Consider the following 18533-nt stretch of genomic DNA (forward strand, 5'->3'; position numbering starts at 1 on the left):
TGCATTTAATGTGTGAGTCCTTTTCCGGTTGAGAGACCCACACAGTTGGGCCCCTCTAAATAAAGCGACAGCTTAAAAAAACTGAGCAAGCAATGTCTTAGCGAGAAAATAAATGTATTTTTGTTTCTGATAAATATATATTTATACAAAACCAACATATTTAATAAAGCCTACACATCATTTCGACACATACACGTTGGAATGCTTAGTGTTGTAAATACAATTCTACTATGGACGCATGCGTGGTAAGGACTTCTGATAAAAAAAATCCATAACTAAAGACACTGCTCTCCTTAACTGGCTATTGCAAAGCTGTATGTTCATTGCCTGATGAGTCTTTGACTCACAGAGTGAACCTACAGAGAATATGGCACTAGGAAAACTAAGGAAAGAGGAAACTCTCGTTCTGCGGAAGAAGTTAATCGGGTAGGTCGAAGTCAAACTGTTGTTCTGGCTGGCTGACATAAGCCTACTAGTGAGGGTGTGCTGCTAAGCAGTGCGTGCAAGAAAGTTACTGACACGTCATTTTTTCTTCGATTACAGGCAGTCATGCAGACTATTCTATTCAGAAGACCCTGTGAAAATAGTAAAAGCAAGAGGTCAATTTCTATTCGATGAAAATGGCAAGCGCTATCTGGACTGCATCAGCAACGTTCAACATGGTAAAACGTTTATTATTCAAGGCATAGTCCATTTATTGCCTCTACTTAAAGCATTATTCAAATACACTGTGTCCTTTTGTATTGTAGCTTAGCTCTTAAACATTGGGTGGAAATATTTCTTTCAACTTAAGTTTTTAGTTTCTTTCTTTTACCAAATGTGCTTTACTTTTATTGTTGTTATTTATGTTTTGTTGTAAGTAAGAACTGTGTTGTGCTTTTACTACTCAGCACAATAATTCCCTCTAGATTAATAAAGTTTTTTTTTAAATATCCTATTGTCTTATTTTAGTGGGCCATTGTCACCCAAGCATTACAAAAGCTGCATCAGCACAAATGGACCTCCTGAACACAAATGCTCGATTCCTGCACGACAACATAGTGATGTATGCCGACCGCCTGGCTGCCACCCTGCCAGAGAAACTGTGTGTGTTCTACTTTGTTAACTCCGGGTAAGTAATAACCTCCAACTCGGACAAATTGGTATTTCTTAAGTAACATATCAGTTATATAACATCTGTTCTACTGACAGTTCAGAGGCCAATGATCTTGCCCTACGCTTAGCACATCAGTACACCCAACATGAGGATGTAATTGTGCTTGACCAGTAAGTTTATTCAGTTCTATCCCACATTCATCCTCTGACTGAACACTTGTTTACCAATTACAAATGAACTCTCTTTTTATACCAGTGCATACCATGGGCATCTAATGTCCCTCATCGACATTAGTCCTTACAAGTTCCGGAAACTGGCAGGACAAAAAGAATGGGTTCATGTGGTGTGTACATTTATATGACAATCATTACAAAAAACTGCTGACCAACAGTGGATAGCTTAAACAATGTGTTTAATCCTCCTAGGCACCCTTACCAGACACCTACAGAGGCCTTTACAGAGAGGATCACCCCAACCCCGGCCAAGCATACGCTGATACAGTAAAAGACCTAATAGAGGAGGTGCACAGGGATGGCCGTAAGGTACATTTTAACACATTTTCGTGCAGCCTTAATAACACTTTTTGTTATGCAGATAATCATGACCTATGCATGACATTTATAAACATGTTCCCAATAGATCTCGGCCTTCTTTGCTGAGTCATTGCCAAGTGTTGGAGGACAAATAATCTTACCCCAAGGATACTCCACTAAAGTTGCAGAGTGAGTGGTGTTCACTCTTTTTTTATTTTCAGTTTTTCTCAGCCACATGCGATAGAAGTGACACAGTGGATTTCCTACAGATATGTGCGATCAGCTGGTGGAGTGTTTGTGGCAGACGAGGTGCAGACAGGCTTTGGACGTGTGGGAAGTCACTTCTGGGCTTTCCAGCTGCAGGGGCAGGGTTTTTGTCCCGACATAGTGACCATGGGTAAACCAATGGGCAATGGGCATCCCCTGGCATGTGTGGCAACCACTGAAGAGATAGCTGGAGCTTTCACAGCCAACGGAGTGGAGTACTTCAATACGGTGAATATGCACTTAGTCAACACAATAATATACAAATACATTTATCTTAAAGTTTTATTTAGTTTTTTTCCAACTGTATGCTGCCAGGATGCATTTTAATAACTAAAATTATATATAAATATCAAGACATTTTTATTATAATGTTATACGTCTCTTAACTCTTGGCAGCTATGTTCATCACTGACTACTGCTTGAGGACTGTTGTTTACAAGTGTTTCTTTATACACCACTATGCTGCTGCACAGAACAGACAATATAATCAAAATTCCTCAGTCTGTTTTTAAACAAAATAAAAATGGTACTTTAGAAATCTGTTTGAGGTTCCTTTTGTTTAGCATGCATATATCAAGATTCAAATATTTGTTTTGGTTCTAACTTCATGCAGTTTGGAGGGAATCCAGTGTCCTGTGCAATTGGCCTGGCAGTACTTGATGTGATAGAGGAAGAGGACCTAAAAGGAAATGCCACCAGGGTGGGAGCACATCTCAAAGATTTGCTTATAAAGCTACAACCACAACATCAAATAATTGGAGATGTCAGGTAAGGATCTGATGACTACTGCACTAATGTTCTTCAAACTACAAACAAAACATAAATTCATATAATTAATTATTTCTCCAGCCTATATGGTCAATTGTGGGAATCTGGATTCCTTTCATTAAAATTCAAGGAACAATTGAAGGACGTGAAAAATGACAGCTGTAACTTAATCTGAACATATATCTGTTGAAAGCTTTGAGCTTCCTTGTAAAAAATGATATTTAATGTATCTCTCGTTTATATAAGGTTATTGTCCAGGGACCTAAATGGGACATCACATGGTTTAATGAGACGCGTCACAAATGACGACAATCATGGTGTAAGTTTCAACACCACCACCACCTCCCCCCCCCCACCTGTCAAATCAATAAAAATAAATATGTATTTATTTTAACAGAGGTGTGGGGCTGTTCGTGGGTCTAGAGCTGGTTACAGACAGAGAGCAGAGGACTCCTGCCACAGAAACAGCAGCGTTGGTGGTGAAGAGGTACAACACTTGAGTGCAATAAAGCAATCAATGTTTATGTTAAACAACTTGTTCTTCCTTCTATACAGTCTGGGCTGAGCAGTCATTAATGATGTCCCTTTTCTATTAGGTTAAAAGAGGAGGATAATATCTGTGTCAGTACAGATGGTCCCTGGGAAAGTGTCATTAAGTTCAAACCACCAATGTGTTTCAGTATGGATGATGCAGAACTGACAGTAAAATGTATTGACCGCATCCTCACAGGTTGGTTACACTGTCATATTTTGTCTACACTCGTTACTACAGGATTGTTTGCCTACATTTGTTGTTTTCACTAATTTTAAAGAACTCTAAAGACCAAACTTTTATTTAAATGTTGTATAACCTCTTCAATTTGTTTTGTTCTCACAGACATGGAAGCCAGTGACATATAAACTGGAAAAGGAAGACGTCTATGGTTTGTTAAACCTGTAGAAAAACTTTTAATTGCATCAGACATTGTCAGATGGTCACATTCATAACATTCAGAGGTAGAGATGTGAATGTCTATACTTCCAATAGAACAAGTTCATTCACTTCACTTAGAACATGTTGCTGTTTTCCCTTATAACACTGAAAAATGTTTTCATTTAAGTGTCAAAGCTTAGCAATATGACAAATCAAAGTGGGACAGTCATTTAAATGGTATCTAGAGCCAGGAATGTGTATTATAGTTAATATTTATTTCCCTTTTTCTCCCCCCAGATGTTCAGTGCCTTTTTAAGGCATAGGAATCACTTCAGTCAACTGAGATGAAAACTACCAAAAAAATTTTTTAAAAAGGGATGCCAGCTGAACTGTTAGCCATTCTGACAAAAATTAAGAAACTAATAAAAGATTTTTTCCCCAATCCTGACTAATTTGTGTTCTATCAACAACTGCGATATTTAAAATATGATCAGTCCCAGTTAGCAATACTGATCAGCAACATGTTCTCAATACACATATAGTTGAGATAAGCACTTACCAGATCACTATCATTAACTCCTGTTCACATTTATAAAATGCTAAAGTACTGCAGTTTTACATAAAGTGGAGTGGGAATTAACCAGCCAGTTTGCTGCAGGTAGTGAAGCTCTCTCCTGCATCCGTAGAGATGTTAACATTACCCAAGACAAAACAAGCAAGCCATTTAACAGTACAAAACATTTAACATTAACTTTACAAATAATAACAAAAGGATCCATGTGTAATATAAACCAAAAGTTTATTTCTACCAATTTGCCCAAGACACTAGAGGAATGAGTATCCAGTGAGAGAGGGAGTACCCTCTTACATTAACAGGCTTGCGTTCAGTTGAATAACACTAGTAAAGCCACTTAAAATTGCAGACATGATGGGGGAAGAATCTCCATAAAAGCCAAAAAAAAAGAAAAAAAGATGCTGGTTGTCTTCGTCTACTAGACCATCTGAAAACATTCACTTGACACTCTTACAATGAACCCTTTGATTGGTTTAAATCCCTTATTTTTGCCTCATCCCACATCTGAAGCCATGCAACTTGCATTCAACATTCAGCATGGGAAAAAATAACTAAAGATCTAGAAACACCAAAAGAAAAAAAAAGAAAGAAAAACAATTTTGTTTTATTTGTGAGCTTTAAAAGCTCTTGCTCCTGCTCATCTGCAAATCCAGTAGACATGTAAAAATACAACCATACAATACATTAGATTCAAAAAGGTACCAAAAAGTACAGTAAAAATAACACTTCCATCACTGGAAATGTAAATGGACACAAAACAATATAAAATAAAAAGTGGAAAAGTGACATTTGCTTCCCCAGTTCCTCACTTGATCTGTACAAATGGAGCATGAGTCCAAATTTCTGCCAACTCCAAAGGAAAAGCCAGAGCCCATGTTGGTTGTGGTCAGACCATGGATCTCTTTCTTATTTACTTTAGACCTTAAGAGAAAAACACGGTGCTTAACGTTACTGAGAATAAACCAAATATGGCATGCAGTTACACAAAGACAGACAGGTGCATGAATGAGTTTTGACAGGTCAGTGAATGGACAGACACACTTTGGGGGGGAGGGGGCACGACCGCTAGCTATTACACCTAGCACCCTGGTGAAAGGTGACGGTCCTTATTCCTGTTCTCAACCACCACCAACTCAACCCTTAGTGATCAAGTAGTAGAGATGCATCTTAAGATGGCTGACAGGTGGAATGAATCCATCTTTAATGGTAACAGACCCCACAACACAGTCTACCCTAACCCCACCACAATGCTTGAATGGATTTAGAGTAGATGGAGATCTTTGGGGTCAAAAAGGCACCAATGGTTACAGCTATGTTCTCATACTACCACGGATGATGCAAAAATGCATACCTGCACTACGTGTGATCAGTATGGCTTGTAGCTACTCTGGTGGCCTCCACGTCTTGGAGTTTTCCCATAGCTTGTATTGCCCTGGTCTGGAGGACAAGAGAAAAAGGGACTGAGTTCTTCTGTACAACAAGGAGGACCAAGAAAATAAAGTTTCTCTCATTCTTTTTTCGTTCCCGGGGGGCACTTATCGCTTACTGTAATCGTAGCCACCCCCATAGCCGTAATAACCAGTAGAGTAGTCATAGTTGCCGTAGCCGCCATATCCGCCATAGCCTTGCTGTCCATATCCGCCGTAGTTCTGGTTGTATCCCTGGTTCCAGTAGTTGTTGTAACCTTGATTCCAGTTCTGTCCCTGACCTAAAAGACACAGGTGAGGGCTTTGTCACAACTCTAAATACATGACCCAACAAGCTACTTTGCATTTAAAGTATACAAATAGGGTTCTTACCTCCACGGCCCCTGCCGCCGCCGCGTCCTCCTCCTCCTCCTCCTCCTCCACCACCACCACCGTATGCACGAGCACCATACTGCTGCTGCTGGTAGACTTCTTTGGGCTGGGCTATTTTAATTTCACACTGGAACACCACACAAGAGCACATTACATTGCAGTGTGATTTTGCCTTTGATTTTTATACCCCGAAACACCAGACCCCATTTCACATGTGTGCAGAATGTGTGGTATGCCATTACCTTGCTTCCACCGACGTTGTGGTATTTCTTCTCCATAACCTTCTTGACGGGAATCTCATCTTTATATGTGATGAATACAAATCCCCTCCTCTTTTCTGTCTTTGGATCTTGTGGAAGCTCAATGGTTTCAACCTACACAACAGGAAAACGGACTTTGAAGCAGCAAATATCTTAAGCATTCGACTTTCTAATAAATTGAAATTCCTTTGAATACCTTACCTCTCCGAAGGTCCCAAAGTACTCCTGAATGACTTCCTTAGCCGTGTCAGGGTTAAGGCCTCCAACAAAGATTTTCTTGACTGGATCCTTCTTCATGGCCATGGCCTTCTTGGGGTCGATCACTCGGCCATCTAACCTGTGCTCCTTCTGTTCAAGAACCTAAAAAACCCAACTAAATATTTAAAAAATGTGTCTCTTTTGTAACCATAAAGTCAGTTTCGGGTTTATTGCTTTCTCACTCACCTTTTCTACACTAGCTGCCTCTTTAAAGAGAATGAAGCCGAATCCTCTTGACCGGCCTGTCTGCTGGTCCATCTTTATGGTGCAGTCTGTCACCTCACCAAATTTAGTGAAGTAATCTTTAAGATCCTTCTTGCTCGTTTCCCAGCTGAGACCTCCAACAAACATTTTCCTGAACACAGAGGGTCAGAAAGGGACACGTTAAGCATTACAGGCAGCCATGTTACTGCAACTTTATATATGGCAGAGGCGGTGGTGTTGGGCACGAAGGGGGGTATAAATGTACACACTGTTCCAGAACATCTGTTGACCCAATGACATGTGAAAGAAGGCTACAGCTGCTGTAGCTCAGTCAATTTACATCATTAATTCAATTTAGTGAAAATCGTTCGGAAAAAACTAAATCAGATGCCACATATCAATAGCTTCTTTAGAGCCAATGCATGCTAGATTTGATCCCTGCTGGAGTGCCCATCCCCCTCCTCCGCTCTGCATATGGCGCCAACAAAGGCCGGTTGAACAAAGAAACATGACTAAACCATGAAAGCTTATTATAAATGTTGGTTTCACAAAATATACACGGCATACTGTTTTTCAACTCACCCTGCATCCTCCTCGCCTTTGCTGGCGTCGATTTGGCCGCCCTCTGTGCCACCGTTTTGTGAATTCCCGTCGGCGTCGGGCCCTGCGCCCTCTGCCTCCTCTCCGCAGTCATTCACAGCGCTCTCTTCGTTACCCTCCTCGGTGTTTTCCGCTCCGTTAAAATCATCTTCGACTTCGTGTCCATTTTCCGATGTTTCCATATACTGCTGCTCTATCTCAGACATTTTGCAATATAATACCTAAAGCCAAAAAAATGCATCAAGTTACACTAAATCACGGTGATTATATAATCCCAAATGCCGTACATGCCTCGCCATTTACATGGTGCCAATGCATGCATTTCCCACCATTTTGGCCGGCACGATCGCGTTTCATACATTCATGAAGACTCGCAATTGTTGCAGAACGCCAGAAAATGGCAACATAGTAACGATTACTTGCACAACAAAGTAATCCGACAGCATGGACACCGATAAAAACTAAAGATTAGAAATAGTGTAACCATCTGCTTCGTGCTGATAAAGCAAGCCTGGACTGTACAACTCAAATTCGCAGTTACGTAACGCAAAGGCCGTGCTAGTCGCATAAGAGGCCTACATTTCCCATTAATTACAGATATTTAAACTACATCCACCAGAATAACAATCATAAGACTAAAACAACCAGATTACTTACGTTGCAATATAATGAAAAGAACAACGCTAAATAAGTAGGAAAAGCAGCTTACTGGTAACACAACCGGAGAGCTCTCTTCAAGATGGATTCTCCCACACGACGACAACTCGTGGTTGGGTTTCTAAAACCGGCAGAAAAAAAAGCAATTTCTGCGGAGAAGCCATCTGATTGGATAAACCCCGCTGTCGTTCAAGGCGCGTACCAATAAGATACACGTCCTTTTCTTTTCATAGAAGATGTCCACGCCTTTAACACTCAGGAAGAAACTCCGAGTACATTTTCTGCGTCTGATAAAAAGGGAGTTATCGGATTCTCGGCATTTCAAACAATATGAATCGCTGAAACTACTGTTGTATTGAATAAAGTTTCAAAGCGATATATTCTTAAAATTGTATTGACTTGCACTACTTATCATTCAGAATCCGGAAAATTGTAGTCAAATGCAACAGTAGATAGATCCAGGGTTGTGAAATTGAATGGGTGGTGTGTGGAAGAAAATATCCAAAACGTAGCTTCGATGTTGTAGAAATAAACATTGATTTAAGATAAAGAACACTAATGAAATACTATTTACGCAATAATGCTGTCATCATACCTTTTATTGTGAACATGGACACATAGGCTAAAGGTGACTTCTTACAGTAACTCCTGTACAAGTTATGAAACATGGGTTGGGCAAAATAACGAAAAAAAAGACATTACCAAGTTAGCAGTAAACACGAATTTGCTAAGTTTATACTTTAAGTGGCATGTCTTGTCTTCTAATGGAAAATGTACTTTATATATCCTCCACCCATTTATTTGTTCTCTTTGTCAGAGACCAAACCTATCAAACAATCAGCAGCCCTCTAAACAATGAACTATAGAACAGCATACATGGGCAGCCACCCTCATGGTTATATAATGCAGACCTTATTTCCTGGTCAAATCGCATTTACAGACTGATGTATACATCAAGCCATGTCCCAATTATAAATGTAGCTGTTTTCAATATATATTCTTTGATTGCTGAATACCTAAAATAAGAAAATAATTTCCATAATAAATCTGTTGGCTAACCATCACACATACTATAATGCTGATTATAAAACTAAAGTAATCTACTTTGTTCATACATTAACACATTTGTTCGACCACCTTATGCTTTTATATGCTCTTTATAAGCAGTAGTACTATTTCAATATTACCATTTGTGTTTGTGAGAAAGGTACGCAAGTAGACAAGAACATGGTATTGTATATATTGAACGCACGTTTACTTTATTAATGTTATCATCTTATCACAGGTCACAAATTCAGTGCCATCATTAACACCAAATCCAATACAGCAGTTGTATCTCCCTGGCAAAAATGTGGGCACTTTGTTAAAAAATACACAAAGCGGAGATATTTGATTTATTGAATTATGAGGACCAGTTGTTAGTGTTTTTGTCTCATCCTGTTGACTTCAGGTTTCGAATAAATTGACATGCTTTAAAAAAAAAACTACTTTACAGAAGGACAAATAACAAATGATCAGTGCGGGTAATACATTTTATTTCCCCATACTGAACAGATTAGTGTGTTTAAAAATTAACTGTTGGAAATTATGTATGTGCCCCTCTTTCACTATCATACAGCTTCTTCCACAATAGCTCCATCACATATTTGAGGCTTGTTTGGGTTGTTGTTTATCAGCCAGTCAGCAAGCCAAATCTGTTGAAGACGGAGGATAATGGAGTAAGATGTTTCAGGGCGTTAAACAGCAGCAGACAACACAGTAAACGCAATACATACGTGACTAATTATTGACTGTATGTCGCCACTGAGCCTAGAATACTTACACATGGGCTGTGTGGCTTCTGCTTGCAGAGCTCAGTGAGTCCACGTAGCAAAGTTGGGTTTACATGCCTGCTCAGGTATTCTTCTGTGGCTTGTCTTGAAGAAAAAGGCTCGATTACAGCTGAAGAGAGAGAACATGAGGGATACATAATTGTAAGTGCGTGGTCATACTACATTTGTACATCCACAGCACATTCTCTGGTTGTGTGTTACTTACAATTTTGGAACATGAATTTGATCTCTCTTTCAGCTGCATGAAATGACCCGCTGCCATGGAGAGCATTTTTAAGGTCAGAAGTGCCATATATTGCTCGGAGGCTGGGGGGAGAAGACATCAAATTAATATGAAGATCTCTGCCAGGGTTGTCATGACTGCAAACCTGTACCCCTCTTCATTAGGTTAAAAAAATGAATCATGCTACCAAGTCATATGACCCACATTCAAGAGGAATAATGTATGAATATGAATGAAATTGCCTTTGTTTCTAAGCAGACATTGGAAGCAATCCTGGTAAGTGTGTCCATCCCACTTTTCAGTCAGCCTATAAGGCTGTGATTTAGTCACCATTGTAAAACATGATATAAATAATGTGAACAAAATCGAAGGAATATACAACAAAACACAAGACAGAATCAAAAGCAATTTCAGAGACTGACCACCCTGGATGAGTTTCTCTGGCCTTGGTGCTGTTGACAGGCCCTAAGATGGACCTCCAGTGGGCGATGGCATTGTGCCGGGCGAGAGTCATGGCAATGATCGGACCAGAGCTCATGAAGGCAGTCAAGCTGGGAAAGAAGAGCTTTCCATATTGGTCTGCGTAGAAGTCACTGCATTGCTCTGGACTTAGCTGCATCTTCCTCTTCTGCAATATAATTTAAATATTGGAAACTTCAATAAAATGTGAAAGGATTTAGGATTTTTGAGTACAGCATTTACCCTAATAAGGGTCGACTGTTCTATATTGCTTTTTAATATTCAAATATACATTAAAAACAGTGGTGAAAGAGTCTTAGTTCCACTTAAGTGAAAGTAAAAATACCATGGTTTAAAAACACTGGGAAGTAAATGTCCTTGTTAAATAAGTAAAAGATCATAATAATCAGAAATGTGTAATTTATTTATCCAAAGTACTCATTATGTAGGATGACTCCTAAGTGTTTGTGTGGTGGATATATTTAAGATCATTTGTGTTTTGGTACATCAATGTGAAGCCAATTTCAGATACTTTGCAAACAACTGGGTGTAGTCGCTAATACTGTATCATATTGTTTTGTTATGTTAAACTGTAACTATGCTAAATAATTAAGTGGTGTAAAAAATAACCATTCTTACTGGGGTGTAGTAGAGTAAAAAGTAGCATAAAATGGAGCTAATTAAGTTAAGTACAAGTGTCAAACGTGGACTTTAGTAGAGTAGGCTTAATAAGTAAACAGACTACTACTTGAGTACTTCGTTCACCCCGTTAACAAATGGTGACCATGAACTATACAGAGCAGGACACTGTTGGAGCTCTCTGGTGGAGAAAATATATATTGATCTGGTGTCCTAAAATATCGTTTGCATTATTTTCTGTAATTTCATTTCACATACTGTATCTGATAACAAAAGGTCTAGGCAAATAATATAATATGTTTTGTACATAGTTTACATACGTTCGTATTAGATAGAACTAGTAAGTAAACCAATGCATTTTCCGAGACATTACCAACCTGCAGGATAATGAAGCCAGATTTCAGGATAATGTCCTCAATCTCCTCACATTTGTGGACAGCATCTGGTTTTATAAGGGCCAGAGTTCTTTCCACGTAGACTCGAGGATCGTCCATATTCCCCTGGACGCTACACAAACATCTGTAGCCTCTAGCTAATAAAGTTACGATATTTTACGTGAGGCCCTTCAACTAAATTCTTGAGTTACCGAGAATTTGCTTAATATTAGTAACATGAAGTATCATTTAACATTAGGTGTTGCCGTTTGACCAAAGCATTTTTATATTTCAAAAAAGTCCAGAAGAACCAAAATCTCACTTGCCTTTCGTTCGTGGTGCATTTGGGTCGCTAGGATACCAACACTAACCTACGGCAAGCCAAGCGGTTTAATCAACTCATCTAAAACCGAGTAGCATAATTTAATCAATATGAATTCGCCTTATGCATTCAAGAATTACATATGTAATACTCCAAGTATTCATGTGGTACACTATTTTGGTAGGATACATTTATCCCAAAAAGCAAATATTAGGTGTCTTACTTTATGTTTACAACATGGCTTTACTTTTCCTTGATCAAACTTGACCGGCGTACCACAATAGGCCTACCATATTCACTGCAAGAAAATGCCACATTTGCTACGAACGGTATACAAAGTATTGAAATCTAGTAAAGAGATTTTGGTAAGTATACACCAATACATATTTGAATTTTAAGATCATTTGCAAAGTGCAAGTCAGGAGTTTTGAAAAATAGATTGTGTTCATCTCTTATTTTTTTATACACTGCATTTATGAAAGTCACAATTCATTAGTTCTAGTTTCTGACAGTTATTCATGCTACATTCATTATTTAAGTTCATGGGGCTGCTGTTTCCGAAAATATAAAGTTTTACATCCTTCGACTAGAACTACTTTTCAGCACGTGATTGGCCAATTTTAAAATGTCTAGAGCAGCCGAGATAACACTTCAGATTGTGTATTTGTGTTTAAGCTTTAGTGTTCTGTTGGCAATAAACATCTTATTTTATTAAGCATTATCTTTTAAAGACAAGTTTTGAAACCAAGACGGCACACATTCTTTTCAAACAGTCTTTTATTCAAAGTGGCTTCGACAAAAAGTTCTTATCGAGTTCCAATTGTGACCTGCCACACTCTGATCAGGTTGTCGGTGTAACCAGCAAACAGGGTCTGTGAAGAAAAAGGGATAGCAAAACATTGAATAAAACCAATTGATTCTGAAATACTTTAGAAAACTTTTTTAAATAATGTGTTTTAAGTTCCCCTCATAATTGCAGGGTTGTCTTCATGCGACATCAGATTAAAAAGTGAATAGTTATAATCACCAGGGAGTAAACACAAAAACCTGCTATTAGTGAGAGCCACTAACAGACAAGAATACCAGAAAGGTGCTACAGAGCGAGTGTTGTACCTGTCCATCAGCGGACCATGCCAGGCAAGTACACTGTGGGGGTTCAGCCTTGCTGTTGGTGCTGATCACTTCCTGTCTCAGCTCATCCACAATGATCTTCCCCTCCAGATCCTTGAAAAGAAAAACAGGAAGAGAAATGAGTAACAGCTCAGAAGTAACAACCAATAAATGAGAAGTTAATGCATCAAATTACACAATGCACCAATTTGTCCAGATCAGAGCTCAGAAACAGCCTCTTTATCATCAAATAATACAGTTGGCATTGGAAGTTTCATCACCGCCTATCACTTTTAATAAGGGACCATATACTGCTACTAAGGATGAAATCTTTTACCCAGATCTTGATACTGGGGCCAGTGGCGGCACACAGCCAGTAACGGTTGGGGCTGAAGCAGAGGGCGTTGATGGTGTCTCCGCTGTCCAGGGTGTAGAGGTGCTTGCCCTCATTCAGGTCCCAGAGCATGGCCTGGCCGTCCTACAAGAAAAGATAGATACACCAACCATATTTATAAATATTGTAAACAGATACTTTTGATGTTTTCATCACTGCTGAAACCGGCAGGTGCACTGAATGGGGCTTCAGTTGATTTTAAATTGCTCGAGATATGTGGGAACTCAAGTTGGGGCAGTCTAGAATTGAAAAGTTGATTTCTTACCCTTCCACCGGATGCGCACAGGGAGCCATCAGGAGACACAGTCACTGTGTTCAGGAAGCCAGTGTGGCCGATGTGGTTGGTCTTCAGCTTGCAGTTGGCCAGGTTCCATACCTAGGAGCAAAGGATAGAAAGACTGCATCACAACAATGGCAGTATAAAGATCATCAAAAATATTTTCGAGTTTGCTCAACCAAAGCATTCCCATTAGTGAGGTGGTTAGGTAATTCATGACACTTTTTCCAAATCATTGAGCCAACAAACTACTCTAGGTTTGTTGTTTTTAACCACAGTTGCAAGATAACTTAAGGCAAGTACTTGGCGGCAATGGCTGTTTATCAACTACTTTCAGCGTTAGTGTTTCTAGTTCCCCTCATATTTGCAGGTATGCAATCATTGGATATCAGAGTTAAATGTGAATTTTTATAATCACTGAGGATGAAACACTAACACACTGTTCTTATAGTGTAGTTCATTGTAAGATCTTAGGTGCAAATTCTTCCAAAGTATCTGTCCACACAACCTAGCTCTGGTTTGAATGCAAGGGTAGTAGAAAAGAAAAGAAACATACCTTGACCATCTTGTCCCAGCCGCAGGAGACAATGATGGGGTTGCTGCTGTTGGGGGAGAAGCGCACGCATGACACCCACTCAGAGTGGCCCTCATCCTGCAAATAGATGAGGCGCATAATATAATGTCAGTCACACACCGGGCTCTTTCAGAAAGATAGTCAGAAAGAAAGATAGTTGAGAAAATTGTGACCGAGTGAGCAGCACTTTCCCATTAACTTGAGGAAACGAAAGTGCAGTTTCTCTTTTCACATTTGTCCAGATCAGAGCTCAGAAACAGCCTCTTTATCATCAAATAATACAGTTGGCATTGGAAGTTTCATCACCGCCCTTTGAACTGTCACTTTCAATAAAGGGACCATATACTGCTACTAAGGATGAAATATTTTACCCAAATCTTGACAGTGGCGGCACACAGCCAGTAATAGTTGGGGAAGTTTGTCTTTTCAACTAGTAGGGGCTGCATCGTTTCAACTTCTTATTCAAATTAGAAGTAGGCCCCTTCATTTGTAGCCTAATCCACTGAAATCTAGTTTCACTGATAGAAGACTTTGCGGAAAGTTTACCTGGATGGTGTACTTGCAGACTCCAAGAGTGTTCCACAGCTTGATGGTCTTGTCCCGGGAGCCAGACACAATCTGACGGTTATCCGCAGAAAAGGCCACGCTCAACACATCCTTGGTGTGTCCAACAAATTGGCGGGTGGTGTTGCCACTGAGGAAACATCACAGCAAACATCTTAGAACTCAAAATGTTGCACATTTAAGAAAGACGCACAAAGTAGACGGCAATATTTGAGGTCAAAACTATTCAGAGATTAGCATTAGCAAAAACAGATGCAAGAACTTGGCGGCAATGGCTGTTTATCAACTACTTTCAGCGTTAGTGTTTCTAGTTCCCCTCGTATTTGTAGGTATGCAATCATTGGATATCTTAGGTGCAAATTCTTCCAAAATATCTGTCCACACAACTTAGCTTTGGTTTGAATGCATTTGAATAGTAAAAGGAATGAATTGATGCGAAAAATAGCTCAAATTAACATTTTGACACAAAGCACTTCCTTATTCCTTATGCCAAGCTTTGCTTCCCAAGTTAGGAGTTTTAATACATCTACTTGTCACATGGTTTGATTACCATGACTTTGAAAGGGGTAATTTAGAAATATAAAAAACTAGCTCTGCTTCCTTAACGGTTATAAACAAAGAATTTCATGCAGAAAGGAACCTGCTTTCCAGTTAAACTTTCACCTGGACACAGAAAGAAACCATCCACAGTAAACAGTTTAACACTATTGACCCCCCCCCCCAAAAAAAAACACGTTTCAGTCCCTGCACTCACTTGGTCAGATCCCACAGGCGGAGGCTGCCATCCCAGGCACCGGACAGGGCAAACTGTCCATCTGAGGAGATGACCACATCACTTACAAAGTGAGAGTGGCCCAACAAGGAGCGCTGGGGGATGCCATAGTTGGTTTCATCACGGGTCAGCTTCCACATGATGATGGACTTGTCTGTAAAACAAACGATATACTTTAACTCAGTTTTCATAGTGCAACAGCTGATATTGACATTACCATAACGTGTTAGCATTGTGCAAATGACTTTACAATGCAAGCTGTCAAACATTTACTCAACAGTTGGCAGACTCTACGAAGGTTAGGAGCCGGTTTTGGAAGATTCACACATTTGAGCCTGTATCGACATTTGGTGTGTTATTACACGTGTCGCCGATGTAAAAGTAGGCTGGTTTACAGATGACGCTAGGTGGTGTTAGCTAGTTCGGCTAACCGGCGTATTTATATGTAGAGACGATATTGTTAAGGTAAAATAAAGCTCCCGAACATTGCGTGCATTAGTGGCTGTTCAAGTATTTTCATGTGTCACTCACGGTTATTTTTTCCTTTTTCGTACGTTACAGCGGTAAGTCAACTTGCTGGCTAATGCTAACCTAGCCATGTTGGCAAAGCTGGCGGGGGAAGCCTCACCTCGGGACGCCGACAGAATCATGTCGGGATACTGGGGCGTCGTGGCAATCTGGGTGACCCATCCACTGTGCCCCTTAAGGGTACCCCTCACTGTCATCTGCTCGGTCATTTTGGCGAGTTTCGATGGTGCCTTTTACAAGGATGGAATCGGATTTCTCTGAGGTCCAGAAAAACCTAGGTCCTCATCGCATCTGGGCACAGAGGAAAAGGAAGTTCAGACCCGGATCCAAAACCTATGAGGGGTGAGAATCGCGCAAAGGACTCTGGGATATGTGTACTTTATACTTTTTCCGGTCACAATGACTACAAAAAAAGTAGTGGAAAGCTCCCCCTATCTTTCGTTTTAACAACACGGGTTTCTTTTTTATTTATATTATCGATTACATACCCAAAAACACTTTACATACACACCATTTGTGTTATTAATGCATTGTTAGATACCAGCTTTATGTGGCAAAATGTAACCCATTAGGGAAATAATTCCTATTAAAATGCAAAAGCAATTTAATATCCTTTATATAGTTTGATAATATTCGTCTGCAATATAAATATATAACAATCCCATGAGGGTTAATGAATATACCTTTTCCATCAACTTAATAGTCATAAAACATTGCAGCACAATTTAAAACGTGCTATTATTTAAGATAACATCAAAAACATGACATTCAGAGATGCTGTAAACAATTTAAATGGAGGCCTTTGATCCATTGTTCCCTTCCTCATCAACTGCAAACAATCCTCCTCACATGTTATTTAGTCTTAAGAAACAATGAGCTCATTCAAATGTTACAATGGAGGACAGATGACAATGATTTGTGTAACTGTATTTAGTTTGATAAAATTTGTTGACAAAAGTGGACGCTTCATTGGCATAATGGGTAACACACCAATATCTGTCCTCCTTATGGTTTTAAGAAACATATTTAGAGAGAGGAAACTTTCCACTAGAGATATTATAAATTACTGAAATGCTATTTTAATGTGATGCTTCCAAAGGGTGTCAGTGTTTAACAGCAACCTTAACATTGGTATTGATCAACGCCTTTAGCAGAATGCATCCGATTAACTTCATGGCTACTTTTTCTGGATTATTCTGAATTTAGCATTCGTTATTTCTGAATTCAGTATTAATTTATACTGAACATTTTGATGTAATATCTTATCATTTAGATATTATCATAACATTTAGTACAGACAGATGTTCCCCCACAGGATAATATAAAACATTCAGTCAGTGATGATGCCTCACATTTCCAATAGCGCTACCATGAGGTCAACATTGTAATGCTTTTGGTTTGTGGCCAAATACTTGCAAAACATCTGATACATCAGCCTCACCATAGGTGTAATCTGTGTCTGTATACCGGGTTTGAACAAGTGTATATTTAAAAAGGTTGTTTAACTTTACATTGTTGCTCTCTTTTCTCTGTCAATCATAGTCTAGCAAGAGTCTGAGGAAACCTGCTGTCCCTTAAATGATTCATGCAGTGGATTCATATGATATAGCCTTTCATTATGGTGTGATGGATTATTATTGTAATTTGCATCCTTGTGTTGATATGTTTAAAGGTCCCCTATTATACTGTTTTTCATTACTTTATTATAGGTCTCAGATATATACAAAACATGTCTCTGAAGTGTTTAGCTCGAAATACCAAACCGATCGTGCATTGTAGCATCCCATAAACCCCTCTGTTTCAGCCCTGTTTCAAAAGTGTTGATTCTGTGTCTGTTACTTTAGATGAAAATAAGGAGCCACTCCCAACGCCCCTCAGAGATATCTGGTTAAAAAGAACACAATAGGCGCTTTCACACCGGAGTACTTTTCCCCGTACTTTTCCCAATTAGTTCCGATAGTTCCTGGGATTTTGTGTTCACACCAAAAAGAGAACTTAGTTCATGAGAACTTTCCCCCCCTTTTCAGTCCCTGCTAGAGAGGTGGTACTTTCCTGGGGAGAAAAAAGTTCCAATTTCTGATTGGCTGGGCGATTTGCAAACCACGCCCCGTAAAACTCAGAAAAGTTTGTATTTGCTGGCATTAGCATTATTCGCATTAGCATTATCCCAGCCTACCAACGGAGAGAGACTAACTTATGGCAATACAAAAAAAACATGGGAGCGGTGGAGTGATGAGGAGGTGTCGGCGTTCTGGCGATTTACCCGGCCAGTCCTCAACTCCGGGGACTTCGGGTGGCAGTATACGCCGTGAAGTTGTTTGCAGCCCTCCAGTAAACTCCAAGCAGAAGAAGAAGAAGTGACGTCAGCGGCTTCATTTGCGTAATCTTCCCTCGGGGACTTATTCCGGTGTGAACGCGATCTGCTCTTTAGTTACATGGGGGGACTAAGTGCTGGGAACTAAGTACGGCAAAGTACTTGGTGTCAAAGCGGCTATTGGTGCTCTAGGAGGAGATTCAGGTGATAAGGTGGGGAGTG

At 39.7% G+C, this 18533-nt stretch overlaps 4 protein-coding genes across 11 annotated transcripts; 1 reads left to right on the plus strand and 3 right to left on the minus strand.

The window, feature by feature from the left end:
* The first annotated feature begins 152 nt into the window (after positions 1 to 152).
* Positions 153 to 4527, plus strand: phykpl (5-phosphohydroxy-L-lysine phospho-lyase). Of its 5 annotated transcripts, XR_799361.1 has the most exons (14): positions 160 to 426; positions 544 to 662; positions 952 to 1111; positions 1192 to 1266; positions 1352 to 1439; positions 1522 to 1638; positions 1736 to 1818; positions 1899 to 2124; positions 2510 to 2664; positions 2911 to 2983; positions 3062 to 3151; positions 3261 to 3394; positions 3542 to 3587; positions 3875 to 4527. XR_799361.1 is itself a non-coding variant. In XM_010781857.1 (13 exons), exons 1-12 carry the CDS (start codon positions 368 to 370, stop codon positions 3562 to 3564), a joined length of 1329 nt encoding a protein of 442 aa, XP_010780159.1. In that variant the 5' UTR covers positions 168 to 367; the 3' UTR covers positions 3565 to 3587; positions 3875 to 4527. The 5 variants fall into 5 exon arrangements, 4 of the variants coding, with proteins under 4 accessions (XP_010780160.1, XP_010780161.1, XP_010780158.1 ...); XM_010781857.1 differs by lacking the exon at positions 2911 to 2983 and having other exon boundaries at positions 168 to 426; XM_010781859.1 differs by lacking the exons at positions 3542 to 3587; positions 3875 to 4527 and having other exon boundaries at positions 157 to 426; positions 3088 to 3151; positions 3261 to 3353.
* Positions 4360 to 8088, minus strand: hnrnpaba (heterogeneous nuclear ribonucleoprotein A/Ba). 4 transcript variants are annotated; one of them, XM_010781854.1, is made up of 9 exons: positions 7982 to 8088; positions 7255 to 7493; positions 6655 to 6823; positions 6412 to 6570; positions 6193 to 6324; positions 5951 to 6077; positions 5698 to 5859; positions 5503 to 5588; positions 4360 to 5072 (listed from the first exon to the last, which is right to left on the minus strand). In XM_010781854.1, exons 2-8 carry the CDS (start codon positions 7476 to 7478, stop codon positions 5518 to 5520), a joined length of 1044 nt encoding a protein of 347 aa, XP_010780156.1. In that variant the 5' UTR covers positions 7479 to 7493; positions 7982 to 8088; the 3' UTR covers positions 4360 to 5072; positions 5503 to 5517. The 4 variants fall into 4 exon arrangements, with proteins under 4 accessions (XP_010780156.1, XP_010780157.1, XP_010780154.1 ...); XM_010781855.1 differs by lacking the exon at positions 5503 to 5588; XM_010781852.1 differs by having other exon boundaries at positions 4360 to 5588.
* Positions 8089 to 9146: 1058 nt separating this feature from the next.
* On the minus strand, positions 9147 to 11805 carry nme5 (NME/NM23 family member 5). The gene is made up of 5 exons (XM_010781860.1): positions 11460 to 11805; positions 10407 to 10612; positions 9967 to 10067; positions 9752 to 9870; positions 9147 to 9623 (listed from the first exon to the last, which is right to left on the minus strand). The coding sequence occupies exons 1-5, from the start codon at positions 11574 to 11576 to the stop codon at positions 9540 to 9542; spliced, it is 627 nt and encodes a 208-aa protein (XP_010780162.1). The 5' UTR covers positions 11577 to 11805; the 3' UTR covers positions 9147 to 9539.
* Positions 11806 to 12537: 732 nt separating this feature from the next.
* Positions 12538 to 16313, minus strand: rack1 (receptor for activated C kinase 1). The gene is made up of 8 exons (XM_010781861.1): positions 16098 to 16313; positions 15452 to 15623; positions 14680 to 14827; positions 14116 to 14211; positions 13548 to 13658; positions 13226 to 13366; positions 12892 to 13002; positions 12538 to 12650 (listed from the first exon to the last, which is right to left on the minus strand). Exons 1-8 carry the CDS (start codon positions 16204 to 16206, stop codon positions 12585 to 12587), a joined length of 954 nt encoding a protein of 317 aa, XP_010780163.1. The 5' UTR covers positions 16207 to 16313; the 3' UTR covers positions 12538 to 12584.
* Between the last annotated feature and the right edge of the window lie 2220 nt (positions 16314 to 18533).

Source organism: Notothenia coriiceps, unplaced genomic scaffold (genome assembly GCF_000735185.1).
Source record: "Notothenia coriiceps isolate Sejong01 unplaced genomic scaffold, NC01 NC01_scaffold00023591, whole genome shotgun sequence".
Taxonomy (NCBI): domain Eukaryota; kingdom Metazoa; phylum Chordata; class Actinopteri; order Perciformes; family Nototheniidae; genus Notothenia; species Notothenia coriiceps.